Raw genomic sequence first — 21,392 nt, forward strand, 5'->3', positions numbered from 1 at the left:
CCAAGAAAAGATGATAATATGGTAGACATGAGAAGGAAGAGATTTGAAAGTCAAACGGACCCAGCTCATCCCAATTGGTGTGTCCTCAGACTTCGGAGTGAGACCCTAAAGATAATTAACTTGGTTATTTCTACTGTCAGGCAGAAACCAAAAATATTAGGATAAAATCCCCAGGCCTCCTACCTGATGACTGTTTGCATGTGAACTGGAAGCGGCAATGCTCCACAAATGCTGAGGGTGGGCTGAGTCACTGTTGATAAGGTCTCCATCAGATAAGCCAACTTAAGCTATCTGTGCCCTCCTTGGCTTTCGATTTCAGAAATACATGACCAGACACTCTCTGGGCTACTCACAATCCCTCCCTCCATGTTCTCTCTTTTTATATTTCTGGCTCCTCTTGTTTCAAGCCTCTGTCCTTTCTCCACATTCTCTGTCACTACTCTGCAGAATTAGACCAGCACTGCCCAAAAGAAATAGAATGAGAGCCACATATATAATTTTAACTTTTCTGATAGCCACATTAGAAAGTAAAAGGAAATGGGTAAAACTAATCTTAATATATTTTATTTAACCCAGAATATTATCATTTTAACGTGTAATCAATATTAAAAGAAGCAGTGCTGAGATATTTGACATTCTTATCCTTCAAGCCAAGTCTTCAAAATTCAGTGTGTATTTTTACACTGACAACATGCAATCCAAGTGCTCCAAGAGCTACATGTAGCCAGTGGCCACCATATGAATAGCACAGTGTGGGGCAGCGCTCAGTCCTATGAGGTATCAGATTGCCCACCCTTCGCTCAATCCAGCATCCCAGATATATTTGCATTTCATGTGAGCTTCAGTAAAAGGAATGATGGAACTGGCTGTTGAGGATTCCATGCTATAATGATGTTCCTCAACTTTACTTCCATCTGCATGGCAGAGTGACAGTTTCCAGAGAGATCAGATGAAACCCATCCACCGCTGCCCATAGTCTGAAGTATAACTGAGCTGCCTCTCTCTTCACTCCCAAATGGAAGAGGCTTTAGCATACAATCACTAGCCACACGCCCGTGGGCCTGGACCTCTGCCTTAGCCCCCAAACGTGGCAGCAGATACTTGTGAATAATAAAGAAAAAATGCTTCAGTCCCACCCACCAGCTGCAGGGTCATTTAACACAGGAAACAAAGGTGACAACAAGGCCTTGGGAGAATTTTCAAGAGAAAATCCGTATCCCTCAGGACTTGTCCCCAGAATGAACTCCGGGGGCGAAGCAACCAAACAGACTATGTTCTTAGGGATTTTCCTCTTGACCTGAGAGCAATGATGGCATGACTTTAGGCAAGCCATTTCACTCTTAGTGCCCCACTAGAATTTTGTCCATGTCAGAAGGGGCCACCGAAGCAACCAATGACAGGTAGAGTGAATAGATGTCTCAAATCAAGTGAAGACCAAGGAATAGGGTTACACCAGTCCTCTCACAGGACCTATGCTTTCCCTTGACCTTTTCTCTGGGAAACAAGGCTCACTGTTGGAGCAAATGTGTGTGGCTGACCAGTCAAAGCCCTCTCCTGATGCCATGCAGCCCTTGGTCCTCCCTTGGTACTGCCCAGGCTGGCAGACTACCTCCCCGCTCTGCTGTTCAGCTGAGCAATCAGAGTACCTCATGGTACAGCTGCGGACAATACCGCGCCCACCCCTTCTGCTTTTGTGGTCTCCTCCTTTGTGACTGCTACAGCATATGTTTTATTAAAAAGGAAAAGGAGGGGAGATGAGAGGTTTTGTACATGGGCACGCCAAGAATCTTAAGACTGAAAATCTTCTCCTCCATGCTAAATGCCTGAGGGCTTTGGCATTTTGCTGGCTCCATGTAAACCCCAATAGGGATATTTGGGTGGGGAAACAGGAAATGAAGGGAAATCAAGGCTCTCTCTTAGGAGATTCTGAGTCTAAAAAAAATATATGAGAAGATTTTCTCGCGTTCTCTTGAAATTTGCCTACTTTCCCCCAATATCTTTCTCCAAAAATTTTGATATGTTGTTAAGCTCCCTGACCTTGAGCACTGTTTTTCCCATAATATATGGATTAGGCTTGAGGGTGGATAGAAGGCTTAGGTAATTTTCGGTGCCTAATGAGATGTCCAACATTTCAAAGCCCTCTGCCTGATCTGAGGGCAGCTTCCTCTAGGCCAACCCTTGCTTCACGTAATTAACCCAGGTGTAAGCTGTTTCCAGGATCCAAGTGGAGCAGTGGTTTAAGGCAAACCCCACGGAAACATGCAAGCCTTGAAGTTTCCAGCCTTCTCAGCTGTGCTGCAGTTAGCCTCTCTGTCAGCTGGAATCTTTTTCCCATTTCTCCCTCTCCAAACAAATCCCACCCTATCCCCCATGGCACAACTCTAATTCTCCTTCCTTGGAATACTGATAGCTCTCATTATCTGTGCAAATCAACTGTAGATTAATTAGGTCCGCCTCAAGAGTCTCTTGTATTGAACTGCTGTTTAGAATGTATGTTGTCATTTACCTTTCTCCCAGATGTAAGCCTATTTTCCTAACTAGAATGTAAGATCATTGAGGGCAAAGACAAAGTCTTATAAGACTTTTATCCCTCACAGCCCTTAGGTCAGAGCCAGAGGCAAAGCCTGTGTCACTGCAACCTCCCATTCCTGTCAAGTACAGAACAGCTGAATCAAATCACAGTTACTAAGATTAACCCATTCCTTAGGAGGAGTCAGGAGAGTCTGGGGTTGGTTTGGGAATGATGAGACCCACACCCTACTCCATAGGTTCCCTTAATTGCTGTGTGACCCAGAGTAAAACAGTTCATCTTTCCAAGGTCCTCTGCCCTCCTTTTTCCAAGAAGGAGGCTAAACTCATTCTAGTCTCCTTCTTAGGGTAATCAAAGATAAAGGAGGCTATAAGGCCTGTGAGGATTAATGAGATGAGCTCCCTAAAATGCTCCCAACCCTTTGGAAGAGTATGCAATTATAAAATGTATACAAGGTCTTATTATCTAAGAGAAAGAGTTGAATCACCAAAAATACACAGCACAGTGGGGAAAACAAAACACTGAGTGGGAACTCTCAACACTAAGCATCCCACTCAGCAGAAAGTGCCCACGCAGATGTCTCCAGTCCCTTCTGATTACCTCTTGTTTGTGAGCTGGGGAGGGACTTCGGAGCACTGTCTCAGAGGGGATGTTTTTGGTGCGACACTCCCCAGTGGCTGGCCTGTGTCTTGGGAAAGGGCATCGGAAGGAGTGGATGATGCAGGGATGTTCTTTGCCCTCTGGCCTTTCTCAGTAAACAACCTGTTAGGAGGCCAGAAGGGAAAACCCAGAGGATGATCTTAAGGGCCTAAATGGGGAAGATGCTCCCCACCCATGAGTCTGGCCCAATGCTAGCGGAGCAGGAACCCTCCTCCCTCCCCAGCCCTTCCCTCCTTTTCTCCTTTCTTGTGGCCATACTGCAGCACACAGCACTCCATTCTGGGAGATAAAGCCAGCCCCATTTTTGGTGAGGAGGGAGAAGCAAGAGTCAGGGATGCTTCTGTCTTCTCCATGGCTGCAGAATAGCTGTTAAACCCTTTGGTGCCAGTTGCCCTCCAACAGGGAAGACCATGGTCTGACATTTGCTTCCTTTCCCTCAAACATTTCACAGTATCCAGGCTCTGTACCAGCTCAAATCATATCGCTCCTCAAAGAAGCAAAGCATGCATCTTTCCCCACAGTAGGCAGCAGCTAAAAAGAATGTATATATGTATAGCAACAGCTATGATATTGATAAGATTTCAGGGTCATTGTGTCAGCATTGCTTGGTCATGCCCCCGGTGCTGCAAAGCAACTTATTCTGGATGGGAGGGAACTCCAGAGGGTCCTGCCTTAAACAAATAACATACACATAACTGTGGGAAGTCAAGAGGGAAAACACACAAACTCGAATATCACTTTGCTGTTGCCTGATGTCATCAGACTGCCCCCCAGGGGATTTTGTAAAATACTTTAGCTGCTTGGTTAATGCTGGCATTGCCCTGTATTCCAGGAGGCATGGTCAGAAAGAGTGTCCCTTCCACATGCACATGTCTGGAGAAGGACAGAGGCAGAAATACTTGACTTACACTATACCTTTTATCCTCCAGATTGCTCTGTGCTGACAGATCATTGTCCCTGCTGGATAAGGCTCAGATTACGCAGCTAGAAGCCTGGCTTGTTATAATTGCTATCCTTTTAACAAAACATTTGCTCCTGCTCGGGACACCTGACTCCCAGAGCTAGGAAGAGCACACACACAGTTCTTTATGGAGGCGTCTGTGCAATCATGTTACAGCACATTAGCTTGATTATTAGTTCATATTTGGCTTAGGTCTATATACTCTGGATAAATATGTACCATGCAGGGGGACTACTTGGTGAGGAGAAAACTCCTCTGGGCTGGAAGAGCAGCTCCCAAGTTCATATTTCTACTAGGAAGGAACACTCCAGGCATCTGGGGCCTGGGCAGAGAGCTGCACAAGCATGCTTCTTCTAGCGGCAGCCTGCTTCCTGCATACAGCTGTGAGCACAGGCACACACATATATATACACACACACATACCATAGGCAGCATTAGACTGTGTACCCAGCTGATCACAGAACCGGGGAGAGAGAGAGATCACCAGATAATCTCAGTGTGCCCCTCCTTCCAGCACAGCAATGCTCTCCCCAGTGCCTCCAGCGCACTGCCAGGTTCAACTCAATCAATGGGGTTTCTGCCACCACCCGGGGAGACTATTTGCAACCCACAGGGGTTCACTCTTCAATCTGTTTTTTTTTTTTTTTCTTGGTTGCATGTGCATGGGAGAAAGAGACAGGCCTCTAGAGACATACCAGGGAGCTCTATGGACATGTGAATATAGCTCTAGGAACATGTGAATACCTGTGAACATGTGTTATCATGTATCACAACCTCCATCCCAAACATAGTGAACCGTGTACAGTTCAGTCCAGCATCTGCTGGGCATGCAGAAGTCCTTGTCATCTTCTGCAATTATGCAGTCCGATTGGATTTTCTGAAGCTAATGGGAGTTGCACTAACTTTGAGGACTTAAACCAGGCAAAAGCAATATAGGTCAGGCAGAGTGCCCAAGTCGTGCGGCAACCGTGCAACACCAGGAGGCAATAATAGGACGATCTCTAGCTAAACCCCAAAGTCCACTGCTCAGCTCCACAAGACAGAAACTAAGAGGTGGGGATCATTCCCTCTGCCTGAAACTGCCAGACACCAGGGCAAGAGGGTTGTAGGAGGGCAAAACGATCCCCTTACCAAGAGACACACCAAAAATATAACGAAAAGGGAATGGAGAAAAACTACCAAAACCCTGCACTGTTACCTTGAATCCTTGCAAGAGCCCTCCTTGCTGTATCAGCTGCTCCCCAAACCTCCACCGATTGGGAGGAGACTCCTGAAAGATTCCAGGATTTTGTGCAACATCTCCAGTGGCAGCTTTCCAAAGTTTTTACTTCATGATTTCTCGTGGCTCCTTCTCATTTGGGGAAACGTGAATGCCTCCCCCTCAGCGTGTGAAAGGGAGTCGATGTCTCTTTTCAAATTCCTTGCTACCCGCTTTGCTGCTGCTGCTGCTGCCGCTGCCGCCGCCGCCGCCGCCGCCGCCGCCGTCAGACCACTTGCCTGCTGCCTTCCAGCTGAGCAGCAAGGATGCCCGGCACCCACAGCATGTTTGAAGTGGGGCTTCGACGCTGGGCCGGGGCGCACGCGGGTGGAGAGGGAAGGAAAGTACCAAACCCGACCCGGGGAATCCTCTGTCCCTCCTCCGAAGAGAAAACCAAGATCGTGCCTTCCTTCCAACTCTAAAGAGACTCACTCACCCTGTCTCTCTCCCGGAATCACTGCCTTGCACATGGGTAGAGACAGTTCCTCCTGCTTCACCGCTCCCTCGTATGCCTGCAGACCTGCCCAGGCGCTCGCCGCGCACGGCAGGTGCACATCCCTGGGCAAGTGCTAACGGGATCCTCCGAGCTTAGCGAACGGGCTGCCCGAGCAGCCGCGGGCAGAGCAGCTTCCGAGGCGAGCGGATTCCATCCCAGGCTGCAGCCCGGCGTGTCTCTGCTCCGACTCCGAGCTCCGTACCTAGGCAGTTTCACCTGCAGACTCAGACACCAGCTGAGCGTCTTAAGATAACAATGCTCCCCTGCCTGCCTCTCTCTTTCTTTCTTATGCACTTAGGTAGGCAGCCAATGGGACGCAGCGCCACACTCCCCACAAGCTCCCATTGGCTGGGCGGCTCGGCTGGGGGCGGGCTCGGGGCCTCACCGGCTGTCTCCTTTGGTTAGCTGGCTGGCGGGGCTACCAGCTCTGTTAACCCTCCCAGCTTTGCAGTAGGGACTTTTTTTGGTGTGGATAAGGGAGGCTTGGATAAATTCACGACTGGGGAGTTGGAGACTGGAAGAAGGCTGAGGAAACAGGAAGAAACTTGGGAGCTAATTACATTTTCTTCTAATCTTCCTAAGATAATCATTTGTCCCAGACCATTTTGTTTACTTGCTTAACTAGAACTAGCAGAGATAGGGACCCATTTGAGCCATTTTCCTTCTAATCTGAGGTTTTATTCTGTTTTGTGCATTTTAGCCTCTTGGTCTTGGTCCTGAATTACTTAATTAGAAATGAGTCCCCAGGTGAGAATACTTATCTCACAGCATACTCTCTGTCTCCCTCTCTCCCTCCCTCCCTCCCTCCCTCTCTCTCTCTCTCTTTCTCTCTCTCTCTCTCTCTCTCTCTCACACACACACACACACACACACCCAGAGATACAGGAGAGAGAGGCAAAAGATGGCAGGGACTCAGTGAGTACAGAGAGAAACAGATTTAGATACTCTGAACAGCTAAATCAAGAAACATTCTGTCCCCAAACCAGGATTGTAAAGACAAAGGCAAAGAGAAGAACTTCAGGTTCAGGTTTCTGGGGAGAAATTTAGGGGGAAAAAATTGTCCTGCTTCCCAAAGAGTGAATTGTTTTGCCTGTGGTGTCTTCCTCCTGCATGCCTCCTTTCACTTCAGTGTGTATCAGGAAGAGGGATTGTGAATCTCCACTTGGTTTTTAAAGGAAGACTAGAGAAATCAGAACAGGAACAGCCTTGTTTCTGTGAAGCAGGTGCTGTTGCTGAGCCTGTGAATTGAGAGGAGAGAGAGAAAGAGGAAGAAAGAAAGAGACAGAGATAGAGACAGGGAGAGATGGGGAGGTGGAGAGGAAAGAGTAAAGAAAGAAAATATTAACTTTGAATCAAAGAGTGTGAAATATATTCTTAATGTCCTAATGAGGATGCGAAACTGAATTATGTCCAGCTAACTAGCATACTACACTAAATTTTGGCAGAGCATGGGAGAGTAATAGTTGAAGAAAGAATCCAATTCAACAGAAGAGCTGGGGGTGGGAGCTGGCAAAGGAATGTGACGGGTTCATACTAACTTCTACGATGGGGGAAATATGGAGAGGAAAATACAGAGTCAAAAAGGGAGAGAAGTGTTTCAATTTAGTTTATTTTAAAAATAGAGAGCAACATTAAAGATTACTTTTGTAAAGAACTAGGAAAAAGAAAAGTATGCAGAGGCTTAATGAATGCCAAAATAGTATATACATCAGGATTATCTAAAAAGCATCAGGGAGCCAGATGTTCTGAATAAATGGGGAAAATTAGAAATATTCCTCATGTATACACCCTGAGCCCCACCCATCTCTTTCACCTCCATTCCCTCCTCTGTATCTTATATAGGTTTGAACTTACCTCTCCATACTGTAGGTATCTGTTTGCCTAAGCTAACAAAACATGTCAGAGAATAGTCCTCAGGATAAAATATCTAAGTAAAATATAATAATATTTTACTAAGTAAAATAATATCCAGTGAAAGTCTAAATCTGCCGCTGTCCAACTCCTGAGTTATTTACTCCTGTGCTTCCTAGAGACAGAGGCCCCCTGAACTTGTTCTGGATGACAAGATGCCAAGTGTTGAGACTCTCATAAAAATAGTAGAAAGGAGTGGGTAAATGAAATGAGTAGTTGAATAAGTGATTACCAATCTCGATGGAAAGAAAGATAAAGTTTCCAAAACCTCTAAAGGAGAAGTAAAGGGGGTATAGAGTTGGGAAACAAGAAAACAACTTGTAAAAAGAAAAACTTGCCTCTGCTTTCTTCTCCTATGGAGTCCAAAGCCATGTAAAAAACACTTTATTGAGGTATAATAGACATCACAAAATTCCACAAGTGTACAGTTTGATAAATTTTTGCCTAAATATGCATCCATGTGGCCACCACCCACAGCATTTCCAGGAAGCTCGTCCTGACATTCTCAGTCAAAACTCCCCTCCTCATACAGATAACCACTATTCTGACTTCTAGCACCAAAGATTAATGTTACCTGGTCTTGAAGTTCATAAATGTAGACTCTTATAGGATACACTCTTCTGTGTCTGGTTTCATTCACTTATTATGTCTGTGAGATTCACCCACGTAGTTGCATGTTTATTATTTTACTGCTGTGTAGTATTCCGTCACATGACTAAATGCTATTTACCCATTCTCCTATTGATGCATATTTGGGTTCCTTCCATTTTTGTCTGTTATGAATAAACCTGCTATGAATGATCTTCATTCTTTTGATGGATACATACCATCATTTATCCTGGATATACGCCAAAGATCATAAATCATTTAGTTTGCTTTTGGCTACTACATGGGAAAAAAAATCTCATGAAAATCTCATGAAAGAAGCCTATTTTTGGGCTTCCCTGGTGGCGCAGTGGTTGAGAGTCCGCCTGCTGATGCAGGAGACGTGGGTTCGTGCCCCTGTCCGGGAAGATGCCACATGCCGAGGAGCGGCTGGGCCCGTGAGCCATGGCCGCTGGGCCTGCGCGTCTGGAGCCTGTGCTCCGCAACGGGAGAGGGCGCAACAGTGAGAGGCCCGCGTACCGCAAAAAAAAAAAAAAAAAGAAGCCTATTTTCTTTCTGAAATAATTGAAGAGCAGATAATGGCAAAATATCACTACTGAGCACCAACTAAACGCCTAAAATGTTAAATTCTTTATATACATACTCTCATTTCCTTCTCACACCTATTCTAAAAAGCATGTATTATTGTTTCTATTTTTTTAATAAGAGTGTTGAATGCAAAACACTGTATTGGGATATGACCCTTGGCCTCCTAATGTGGGATGTGCGTGTGTGTGTGTGTGTGTGTGTGTGTGTGTGTGTGTAAGGAATCTGTGAGAGGAGCTATGAGAGAAGGGAGTGATGGAAGTTCTCACTACATAGATAAGGCCTGAGATTTGCCTGCAGAGAAGGGACAATCTGGAGAACAGAGTGGTGCGTTCCAGGTGGACAGAATGGCGTGGGCGGAGTGAAAATGGAGAACGGGCTTTAATTCGATGGGGATGTGTATGTGTGTTGTTGGGGGAGGGGAAGGGGATAGTGTAGTAAGCAATACAGCTAAGAGAATAAATCGTATGAAACTTGGAAGAAGGTTTGAATTTCGAAACTATGGTGTTCGAACTTTATCCTGTAGGAAAAGAAAAACTTTAGAATGGCACGAGGAAAGCAAGATTTCACGAAGATCAATCTGGTAGTTGTCTAAAGAACAGGTTAATAGCAGGGAAAGCATTCACAAGCTATTATAAGGGTCAAGGAGCAAGGCTGTTGGTACTGGAATATAGGAATTTGGACCTCAGGAGAAAACAAGTATAAGTACTTGTACTTATATTATCTGTGGCCTGTGCGATGGGCAGAGATCACTGGCCCCATTTTATTGAGGGGGACAATGAAGGTAAGAATGGTCCAGGCTCATCTCCAAATAAGTAAATTATGGAGTTGAGACTTGACTCCAAGTCTGTTGTCTCACCACATCATGTTGCCTGTACAGAAAGGTAATTATGTAGCTGCACACAAATTTCTCCCAGCCCCATTTAAATGTAAAACATTGTACAGAATAGATGGTCTAGTTTCTGTGAACTTCACCCTCTCCCCCATCTCTAGGTACTTAATTCCCTAAAAGAAGACCATGTGACAGTGTATGCGTGTTTACAGGAATCCAGTGCCCTGACAATATATTATCTCTTTTTATTTGCATAGTCTTCTTGCTCGACACTTTCACAGAGAAGGAGGTCTTTAAAGGCTTGAGACACCAATTCCAAGTCTTTCCAACTCAGTATACACTTTTTTTAAAGTAACTTGATCATATCAACATATATATATATACTTAAAAAAATATTTATTTTTGGCTGCGTTGGGTCTTCGTTGCTGTGCACGGGCTTTCTCTAGTTGCGGCGAGCAGAGGCTACTCTTCCTTGTGGTGCGCGGGCTTCTCGTTGCAGTGGCTTCTCTTGTTGTGAAGCACAGGCTCTAGGTGCGCGGGCTTCAGTAGTTGTGGCGCGCGGGCTTCAGTAGTTGTGGCATGCAAGCTCAGTAGTTGTGGCTCGCGGGCTCTAGAGCATAGGCTCAGTAGTTGTGCCCTTTGGGCTTAGTTTCTCCGCGGCATGTGGGATCTTCCCAGACCAGGGCTCGAACCCTGTGTCCCCTGCAATGGCAGGCGGATTCTTAACCATTGCATCACCAGGGGAGCCTCAATATACACTTTTAAATGGACATTTGATCCATGTACTCTTTTTCTTGTAACTGTGAATAAGAAAGCAGGTAAAAATATAAGCATGTAAAAATGACTACAGATAAGCAAAGTAGATATTGACTTATTAGAAAATCAACATCAAATGGTTCACTCGGGTTTTCTAAAATGACTCAAGACACATCAGAAAATTGGGAAGAAAGATTTCAAAACAATAGTAGATTATATGCTACTCAAAAGCAGGAACAATATTTTTCCTAGAATCTGCTGATGCTCAGTCTATCTGCTGATGCTTAGCATATGGTAGGTATGCAGATGTTTACTGAATGAATTACTGGGGGCCATTAAGTCCAACGACTATCCATGGGTACACCTAGATGTCCCATAACTGTGTAGTGGAGAAAGCCCTAGGCAAAGAAATCTTGTCTGTGGCCTTAGCTCCCCCACCCCTTCTTGGCATATTGATTTTGGGTAAAACACCTCAGTATTTCACTGTCCTCAACTTCCTCATCTGTTAAATGAGAGACTGGACTAATAGATGATCTGGTAGTTTCGTGCCATTTCTCACATTCTAAGGCTAAGTGTATTTTCTTGTTATCCGCTCTGATTTTTCAATGGTAAACCTTGAGTAACTAAGTTAATACTGCTTTTTTATGCTAGAGAGAGTAGACAAAAAAAGTATCATGGGGTCTTTCTCTCCCGCAGTATCTCCTATGAAGATGAGTTTTAGAAAGGTCATTAGCTGATAAATGGTTTTTGCAGTACTTTGCAATGCTACATGGTAATATATCTCTGGGTTAGTTCTCAGATATGTCAAATTAAAAAAACAAAAACTTAACTTGTAATGAAGTATTTTTGTTTTCTTTTCTGGTAAGCAGGCCTTTCACTCCTTAAACATGACCTTAAATATGCCTCATTTTCTCTATTCCCATTCATCAACTAGAGTAACCTTGTGAAATATATGGCAAAAGCTTTTTAAAATTCTTTTAAAGGACATACATTCACATTTGCCAATAAATTGACACCAGCTAGGATGAGAATGAAATTGTTTCTAAAGTGGGGGTCCACTTTGAAGAGGGTGGTACATTAAATTCCTAGAGATTAGGAGTTATTTATAACATAGTCTTACAGCACCTAGTATTTAAGTCAGCACTGAATAAATGATGTTGGAGAGGCAAACTTTTTTAAAATTGAAGTATAGTTGATCTACAGTGTTGTGTAGTTTTGGCAAACTTTTGAAATAAGTTATAGGTTATCGTGTGAAAGTTCAATTACTCATCAGATACCAGCACATACAAACATCACTTTTCTGTCACAGTTTACTGTCGTTATTTTGCTAAGGTATCACTGTCCAGCACTAATGGAAAGAAAATTTATGTGGGTTTTTGTTGTTAATGTTGTTGTTGTTGTTGTTATCTACCCTGCTCTACTCTTGATTGGGCTGGGATTGACTTGGCCCATGCCCAAGGATATTCTTTTATTCCTTTTCCATTTGTTAAGGGTGCTTAGAAACTTTGTTTTTCTCAAATTTTCTTCCAGCTCTGTTCTGTTTACTGGATTCTCTAAAAACTAAAAGCTTAACATTTCTTTGAGTTAGCTCTACTTTTTCTCTCAATTATAGCATGCCCCAAATTATCTTTATATTGCTTATCATAGATAACGTTTGTAACAGAAATGAAACTGAAGAGGCAGAGAGAAATTGCAAATAAAAGTTCGGGTCTCCTGCTTAACTGTATGCAGTACACTGGCTCTGTTCTTTGTTATTCATACCATCTATGTATATCTACATACAGAATATTTCCTTTAAATATTTCTGCAAAGTTAGTGCTGAGTAATAATACACACGTGCATTTATACCAGTACACGCTTATCCAATATACAAATCCAATTTTAGTGGGTAAAGAAGACTGGGACCACCTACATCTACAAAATAACTGGGGGCGTATTTGGATCTAGAGACCCCCATCACCTGCTCTGAGGAAGCACCTTATAAGCGGTGTGTGTGTGTGTGTGTGTGTGTGTGTGTGTGTGTGTGTGTGTCCTCCCCAAGGCATCTGGAAGATAATGCGAGAGGGAATATTTTGCATTGCAAAAACGGTTAAAAAAAAAAAAAAAAAAGCTGTGCAGGTAGTTTATAGCCAGGAGCGTGCTCCTGCCAAGGGATGCAAAGGAGGAGAAAGGCGGCAGCACCTGCAGCCTACTGAGGACTGACCTGATTCCCTAGAATCTTCAGCTCCCTTCCTCTTTCCTCCGACGTCCTTCCTTCTCCTTTTCTCCACTCCCCACCTCCCCCCACCCCTCTTTTCCCTTCCCCAGATAAGCAGCTCCGGGAAACAAAGAGCGCGGGCTCTCCAGGCATCAGCGCTTAAGCCCTGCACCAGGCTAGCGGCGTCTCATTCCGAGGACCAGAGCTTTCCCGGCTCCACATCTCCTCCCCAACGTCCCCCGCCTCCCGCGCTCGCTCGCTCGCTCCCTCCCGCTCGCTGCCTCCCCCACCTTCGCGGCGCTGGGAGGAAGGCGGCCGGGGCTCAAGATGGCTTTAGCCGGGCTCTGCGCCCTGCTCGCCTGCTGCTGGGGGCCGGCGGCGGTGCTGGCCACGGCCGCGGGCGACGTGGATCCTTCCAAGGAGCTGGAGTGCAAGCTGAAGAGCATCACGGTGTCGGCGCTGCCTTTCCTGCGCGAGAACGACCTGAGTATCATGCACAGCCCCTCGGCCTCCGAGCCCAAGCTCCTCTTCTCGGTACGCAACGACTTCCCGGGAGAAATGGTCGTGGTGGACGACCTGGAGAACACGGAGCTGCCCTACTTCGTGCTGGGTGAGTCCCGGGGGAGGTCGAGGCGCTGGCCCGGCGCCCTCACCGCCCCCCCCCCCCACTCGGGCTCGCTCTCCACACCCACTCGCCGGCGACCTCCCCTCCCCCACTCCTACCTCCCTGGATCCGCCCCATTCCCAGACCATTCTCCACACCGACTTGCAGACTGGCGCCTCAAAGCTGGGCCTTCCACCTCCCCTCAGCCGCCCTACCCCAAAGGAACAGGTTGCAGGAGTCTCTCTGAAACCTTTCCCAGCCTTGACCTCCCAGCTTTCATTCAGAAGCACGTTGACAGCGCACTTCTTGGCAGTTCCCAGCTCACCTCCCAGAAGCCCTTTTCCCACTCCCAGGCCACATGCTCAGTTCTTTGCTTCACACTCCCTGGGCCCCCATCTCCACCCACAGCATCCCCTGGGGGAGTTAGAAATAGGTATCCAGTACCCACCTAGCCAGGTATGTGCAGGCCAGATTGCACTGGCTGAATCTCCAGTATTCACTCACTGAGAGCTCTTTTTCTGTCACCAGGTTGCTGAAACTCTCTGGCCTTCTTTCAGAACAGAAGTTTCCTACACCCCTGTGTCCATCCTGGCAAGTCCTACCTCCATGCTTACATGTAACAGACACCTCCTTACAGACACCTCCACATCTCCAATTCCTTGGATGAACAAATCATCCAACTGTAGTCTGTTAACACTGGCATCTTTGTTCTCCAGCTCCCTTAGACAGATAGGCCTTCCTGCACAAAGAATAGCCTCCCTGGCCAAGAAGCTCTTCCTTCCTTTGTTTATTTATTTGCATCTCTCTCTTGGTATCCCTATTTTAATTTCCTTAGGTCACAAAAACTCCTTCAGGTACTGGAACTTCTACATCACTTCTAATCCACCCCTCTTTTTTCACTTCCAAGCTGCAAAGATACTGTAGTCCTGCTCCAGCATCTTGCAAAGTACCACAGGTTCATGTGACCTTGTTGACCAAAATTTCCATCACTTCTCCATGTGCAGATCCATCTCACCCTGCTGTGCACGCCCACCATGCGATCCATTTCTTCACTGCTGCTATAAATCATTCTTATTTTGCCCAGGAGAGAATTAAAATATAACCACAAGTAAGTTTCTAGATCCAAGAAAAAAAAGTGAAAATGTCCAGGAAGCTGTTTCATCTATTGACTGCCCGACCAACTAAAGTTCACTTTGTAGGGACATGGCTTCCTTTTGGCCGTATGTAGGTTGAAACCACAAATGGAATGCTATTTCACATCCTCTTCATGCTCTTTCCTTATGAGACATAAAACATTAAGAAGTGGATGAGTAAACCCCCACTCTCCAGCCCCTATGGAAAAACAATTTCAAAAATTGCCTGGTCCTTTGAAAAGTTGGTTCACAGTTCCTGGAGTAACAGCTCAGTAGACCCCATTAAGCCCAACCTACAGCCTTGATGGCATTATTTAGTTTTGCGTTAAAAATGTACTAATAACACAATAAAAACTGGGGACTGGCTGGGAATGCTGACGTTGTGGACACGCTGTTGATTAAAATGTGTAATTGCTGGGTTATTCGGTGGATGTAAATTTTGTGTTCAAGTCATGCTGATGTGCAAGTACAATCTGTTCATTGTCATGTGTAAGAATGAGTATAGGGAATTATATGTTTCTAAAGAGCCTATTTTGGGCTCTACATGCAGTGTTTACTGTGCATCAAGAGGGACATGTGTGATACATGAAAAAAAAAGAAGATTGGACTAACAGGTATTCAAAATTCCAGTTCCTTTTTAGCAGAATCCCAAAGCAGGGCCTAAAGCCATGATGTGGCTACTAGGGTCCAATGTGCACAGCAAAAGCCCAGATGTTAAAGAATGGCTTTTCTGCACCTCTGTGCAAAGCTGCCCACTGCAGCACCCTGCTGGAGTTGCTATGGTAACCTCCTGCAACTTGGCATTTACACGCAGGAGCAGACACACTCTCTCATTTCAGGGCCAGATGCATTTGCTCAATGCATTGATTGTCCCCTGCTCTCCCAGTTAATGGGGTATGTTCAGAACCAGAGATGTATTGGTACCTTCCCTTTTGGCCCAGTATTCCCAGGGGGAGTAGGAGTGAATCTCAGCTTGGGTAGCGGGGCAAAGCTGGACAGAAAGAGAAAGGAGTCCAAGTTCATGGAAGTCAAGGGTGGTTGCTTTTGAAGTTAACTTTTGTTGTCCTGGATCCTGTCACTTGTGGCCAACAGTAAGGTCTGTAGTGACTTTGATTTAGAGGTTTCCCTACTCTTACCTCTAGAACCTGGTTTGCTTAATCCACCCCCTAGAGGAATTTGAATCAATCAGTCCTGGGAACTTACTGAGCATTTACTTGCTTGACATTCTTAGGTGCTTTTAGGATACAGAAGTTAAAAAAAAATAAAAGGCTTCTGCCCTCAGAGCTGTGAGTAATAACACCTGATTGTGTGGCAAGGTTGTCAAGGGCTGTAGGAATGTGGAGGAAGGAGATACTTGCATGGCAAGAGCAGACTCCATGGAAGATATGGGCTTGACTAGGGGCCTTGACCAAAATCAGATCCTTTTGTCTCCAGGATCAAGTCGTATACCTCAGTGAGGCAAACAAGTGTGTTCTCCTTCTGACTATAGCCTTCTGCAGACTCTTATCTCTACAAGCCTGCCATGGCTTTCAGGACTCTTTCAAGACTTTGCACATGCTCTTCCCTCTGCCTAGAATGATCTTCCCCACTCCTCCACTTGGCAGCCATTCATTCTTCCTTCTATACCCTGCACACATAGGCACCTCTCTGTGAAGCCTTCCCTACCCCCACCAAAGTAGTTTAGTTCATTCATCCCTCTTCAGTGCTCTTTGCATGGATTAAAAAAAATAAACACACGCACACACAAATGAACAAAATCAAAGATAGGTTAGCTTGGGCTTGGCCTAGGAAGGGTGAAGCCATTTGAGGTCATGGACAGGATGAGCCAAGTATGGTAGTAGGAGTGAATGTGGGGCTAGCATGCCTATGGCACAGTACAGAGATTAGCCTGGTGGTCTGAGAGTACAGAGGACTCTGCCTGGCTCTGTAGGGCGGGACACGGCTCACCACTTAAAAGCCAAGCAGGGGACGGCTGACTTGACAGAGAAAGCACTGAAGCCTGACTTGCAGAGGCTATCTCAGCCTTCAAAATTGTTGTCAATTTTGCTTGTAGGGTAACTCTGAGGGGCAGTGGAGGGAGCGGCGTTATCTCCTGTTCTCTGAAGTAGGATTTGCAAATTCTGCTGAAAGGGCCATATGTAACTTTCAGATGTGTTTTGTTTGGCTACACATAGTTTTGAATTTCAGTGTTCTTAGTCACGTCATGCCGTCTCTAGATTGCCATACTGCCTATGAATATTGATTGTACCAAGGCTGAACCTCTTCTTTATGGTTCTTATCTGGTACCTCTTAGCCAGGTGATCTAAACCCCTGCTTTCAGAAGTGTTGTAAAACTTTCTATACTATGGGAAAATAACTGCAATTCCTAACTCAAGATATTTAGATACGTAGGCCTTATTACCCTCTCAGGAGAATATAAAATTTTGCTGAACTAGCCAATTAAAATTTCATACCTTAACTAAAATTTTGTGTCTCATCTTTGAAAACAGCAGACTTTCCTGCTTTGGTGGCGTATTTGATTTTGAGACAACTGGTTAACCTGAAGTATGGCTTCTGCACTGAAGTGTGGTTTTCTGTGCTGTGAACAGAACATATTTATCCGTCTCATCATTTTTTGAAGGGGATGCTCCTCTGTTTCAGACCCAACTATTGAGCGTGTGTAAAACTTAGTGAAGAAAGCTATTTCTCCTGTGCCTTGGAGTTTAGCTTTAGCTGTCATTGATTGAAGGAGGTACACCTGAAGATAAATCAATCAGCCTGCAGAGATATAGTGAGTTCCCCCATGCAAGGTGCTATTTAAGGTGTCTGGAGCAGGCCAGTGTGGTGGTTAAAAGAACAGGCTTTGAAGACAGATCTGGTGTCAACTCCAGACTTTCCACTTATTCCAACAGTGGAGAAAAGTAAGGATGGAGAGGTTAAGTAACTTACTGAGGGTTACATAGCTGACGATGGATGGATCTGTAACTTGAACTCAGGTTAATATGACATTTAAGTCTTTCTCTTATTTGCTATTTCATAGGCCTTAAAAGTTTTCAAAATCTGTTATTTTTCATGGTTGAATAAAAGGAGCCCTGGCAATGGTTAGAATAGGGAAAACACACTCAGTTTGTATAAAGGAGTCCTTTTTGGTTTCTATGTAAACACCTTTTGAACATCCTTGTCCATCAAGTGATTTCTCACATACACCTTAATACAGAAGAGGGTGAACTTCACAAGGAATATTTACCTAAGTAGGTATACTTACCTAAGCAGAATTGGGGAATTCTTACTTCATTCATAGTTTCCAGGTCTGGGTAGCCATGTGTTATGGCGTGTTACGGCACCCACAGCCATGGTGAACAAAGTAGGGTATATGGGGATTAAGATAACATGTTCAGTGCTCTTTTGAGAAGGGCCCCACAGAAATGCAAACTGGGAAGCCCAGACAGCAGGTTCTTCTGTGAGATGGAGCCATCCGGAAGGCACTGTGGTTTCAGCTTCTTGACGAAGTCCGCTGAAGTTTCTATCAGGTGATCTTATGCATGGAATTCACTGTCAGAGCCCAGTGGCACTGCTTGAATAGCAGTTACTGAGCTTTTTGATTGGCTTCAAATATAACATTAGACATAGTTTTCTACTCACCATTGAGCTTGGCCTAATAGGAAGCATCCTAGTTTTTTTCCCCACATATCCCTCCATCACCGCATTCAAGAAGAAACTTTAAAATTTGTTTCTTTTCCTTCCTTTTGCTCTTTGCTACAGTGAGCTGCCTAGGTTAACAGCAAACAAATTCATATAGAGTGGCAGCCCCATCCAAGACATGGGAGGATGAGTAGTAGCAGCCTTAAGGTAGGGTCTTCAGCACTTATATAACTCCTACTAGCAGAATGCACTAATTTATAGCATTGAGAGGGTTGTTATATACTATTTCTCTACAGAACTGTAGATTTTACATCAAAGGAATTTTAAATGCAAGAGTGATGAATTTTACATTTCAAATGCTCTTCTAGCTATACTGATATGGTTTGAATTGAAGTTTTTCAAGGAAAAGTAAAATACAAGCTTAATTTCTTTATATATCTTTGGAGGCAAGATTGAGGTCTTGTTTTATAGAATATATATATATATACAAACACATATATATGTATATATATATGTATTTTTTTCTTTCTTTGTCCCTTTTCTTTTTTTTTTTTTTTTGCGGTACGCGGGCCTCTCACTGTTGTGGCCTCTCCCGTTGCGGAGCACAGGCTCCGGACGCGCAGGCCCAGCGGCCATGGCTCACGGGCCCAGCCGCTCTGCGGCATGTGGGATCCTCCCGGACCAGGGCACGAACCCGTGTCCCCTGCATCGGCAGGCGGACTCTCAACCACTGTGCCACCAGGGAAGCCCTCAGACTTGTTCTTGATGACCTTGACAGTTTTGAGGGGTACTTGTCAGGTATTTTGTAGAATGTCCCTCAATTTGGATTCTTTTTTTCTTCATTCTTTTTCTTTTTTAAATATCTTTACTGGAGTATAATTGCTTTACAATGTTGTGTTAGTTTCTGCTGTATAACAAAGTGAATCAGCTATACGTATAAATATATCCCCATATCCCCTCCCTCTTGCGTCTCCCTCCCACCCTCCCTATCCCACCCCTCTAGGTGGTCACAAAGCACCGAGCTGATCTCTTTGTGCTATGCAGCTGCTTCCCACTAGCTATCTATTTTACATTTGCTAGTGTATATATGTCAATGCTACTGTCTCACTTTGTCCCACTTACCCTTACCCAACCCTGTGTCCTCAAGTCCATTCTCTATGTCTGAGTCTTTTTTCCTGTCCTACCCCTAGGTTCTTCAGAACGATTTTTTAGATTCCATATATATGTGTTAGCATACGGTATTTGTTTTTCTCTTTGTGACTTACTTCACTCTGTATGACAGACTCTAGGTCCATCCACCTCACTAATAATAACTCAATTTCATTTCTTTTTATGGCTGAGTAATGCTCCATTTGTATATATGTGCCACATCTTCTTTACCCATTTATCTCTCAGTGGACACTTAGGTTGCTTCCATGTCCTGGCTATTGTAAATAGAGCTGCAATGAACATTGTGGTATGTGATTCTTTTTGAATTATGGTTTTCTCAGGGTATATGCCCAGTAGTGGGATGGCTGGGTCATATGGTAATTCTATTATTAGTTTTTTAAGGAACCTCCATATTGTTCTCCATAGTGGCTGTATCAATTTACATTCCCACCAAAAATGCAAGAGGGTTCCCTTTTCTCCACACCCTCTGCAGCATTTATTGTTTATAGATTTATTGATGATGGCCATTCTGACCGGTGCGAGGTGATACCTCATTGTAGTTTTGATTTGCATTTCTCTAATGATTAGTGATGTTGAGCATCCTTTCATGTGTTTGTTGGCAATCTGTATATCTTCTTTGGAGAAATGTCTATTTAGGTCTTCTGCCCATTTTTGGATTGGGTTGTTTGTTTTTTTGTTATTGAGCTGCATGAGCTGTTTGTAAATTTTGGAGATTAATCCTTTGTCCGTTGCTTCATTTGCAAATATTTTCTCCCATTCTGAGGGTTGTCTTTTGGTCTTGTTTATGGTTTCCTTTGCTGTGCAAAAGCCTTTGATTTTCATTAGGTCGCATTTGTTTATTTTTGTTTTTATTTCCATTTCTCTAGGAGGTGGGACATAAAGGATCTTGCTGTGAGGTATGTCATAGAGTGTTCTACCTATGTTTTCCTCTAAGAGTTTTATAGTGTCTGGCCTTACATTTAGGTCTTTAATCCACTTTGAGTTCATTTTTGTGTATGGTGTTGGGGAGTGTTCTAATGTCATTCTTTTACATGTAGCTGTCCAGTTTTCCCAGCGCCACTTATTGAAGAGGCTCTCTTTTCTCCGTTGTATACTCTTGCCGCCTTATCAAAAATAAGCTGACCATATGTGCGTGGGTTTCTCTCTGGGCTTTTTATCCTGTTCCGTTGATCTATATTTCTGTTTTTGTGCCAGTACCATATTGTCTTGATTACTGTAGCTTTGTAGTACAGTCTGAAGTCCGGGAGCCTTATTCCTCCAGCTCCGTTTTTCTTTCTCAAGATTGCTTTGGCTATTTGGGGTCTTTTGTGTTTCTATACAAATTGTTAAGTTTTTTGTTCCAGTTCTGTGAAAACTGCCATTGGTAGTTTGATAGGGATTGCATTGAATCTGTAGATTGTTTTGGGTAGTAGAGTCATTTTCACAATGTTGATTCTTCCAGTCCAAGAACATGGTATATCTCTCCATCTGTCTGTATCATCTTTAATTTCTTTCATCAGTGTCTTATAGTTTTCTGCATACAGGTCATTTGTCTCCTTAGGTAAATTTATCCCTAGGTATTTTATTCTTTTTGTTGCAGTGGTAAATGGGGGTGTTTCCTTAATTTCTCTTTCAGATTTTTCATCGTTAGTGTATAGGAATGCAAGAGATTTCTGTGCATTAATTTTATACCCTGCTACTTTACCAAATTCATTGATTAGCTCTAGTAATTTTCTGGTAGCATCTTTAGGATTCCCTATGTGTAGTGTCATGTCATCTGCAAACAGTGACAGCTTTCCTTCTTCTTTTCCAATTTGGATTGCTTTTATTTCTTTTTCTTCTCTGATTGCTGTGGCTAAAACTTCCAAAACTATGTTGAATAATAGTGGTGAGAGTGGGCAACCTTGTCTTGTTCCTGATCTTAGTGGAAATGGTTTCAGTTTTTCACCACTGAGAATGATGTTGGTTGTGGGTTCTCATATATGGCCTTTATTATGTTGAGGTAGTTTCCCTCTTTGCCTACTTTCTGGAGAGTTTTTATCATAATTGGGTGTTGAATTTTGTCAGAAGCTTTTTCTACATCTCCTGAGATT

General features: G+C 44.2%; 2 protein-coding genes across 3 annotated transcripts in view; one reads left to right on the plus strand and one right to left on the minus strand.

Annotated features, from left to right (window-relative positions):
- The window catches only part of BRINP2 (BMP/retinoic acid inducible neural specific 2), a 117,652-nt gene extending 111,546 nt beyond the window's left edge, over positions 1 to 6,106 (minus strand). Inside the window, exon 1 of one of the 2 annotated variants that reach the window (XM_079938272.1) lies at positions 5,846 to 6,106. The gene's annotated coding sequence lies outside the window, so the exon portion shown is untranslated. Of the gene's footprint in view, positions 1 to 5,349; positions 5,426 to 5,845 lie in introns of those variants that run through there. The other variant, XM_079938273.1, reaches the window with a different exon arrangement.
- A 6,875-nt stretch (positions 6,107 to 12,981) lies between these two features.
- ASTN1 (astrotactin 1) overlaps positions 12,982 to 21,392 on the plus strand; it is a 327,557-nt gene continuing 319,146 nt past the window's right edge. Inside the window, exon 1 of the mRNA XM_079935340.1 lies at positions 12,982 to 13,402. Within this exon, the coding sequence (XP_079791466.1) occupies positions 13,120 to 13,402 (283 nt within the window). The 5' untranslated portion in view covers positions 12,982 to 13,119. The remainder of the gene's footprint in view (positions 13,403 to 21,392) is intronic.

This window comes from Stenella coeruleoalba, assembly GCF_951394435.1.
Source record: "Stenella coeruleoalba genome assembly, chromosome: 1".
NCBI classification, from domain to species: domain Eukaryota; kingdom Metazoa; phylum Chordata; class Mammalia; order Artiodactyla; family Delphinidae; genus Stenella; species Stenella coeruleoalba.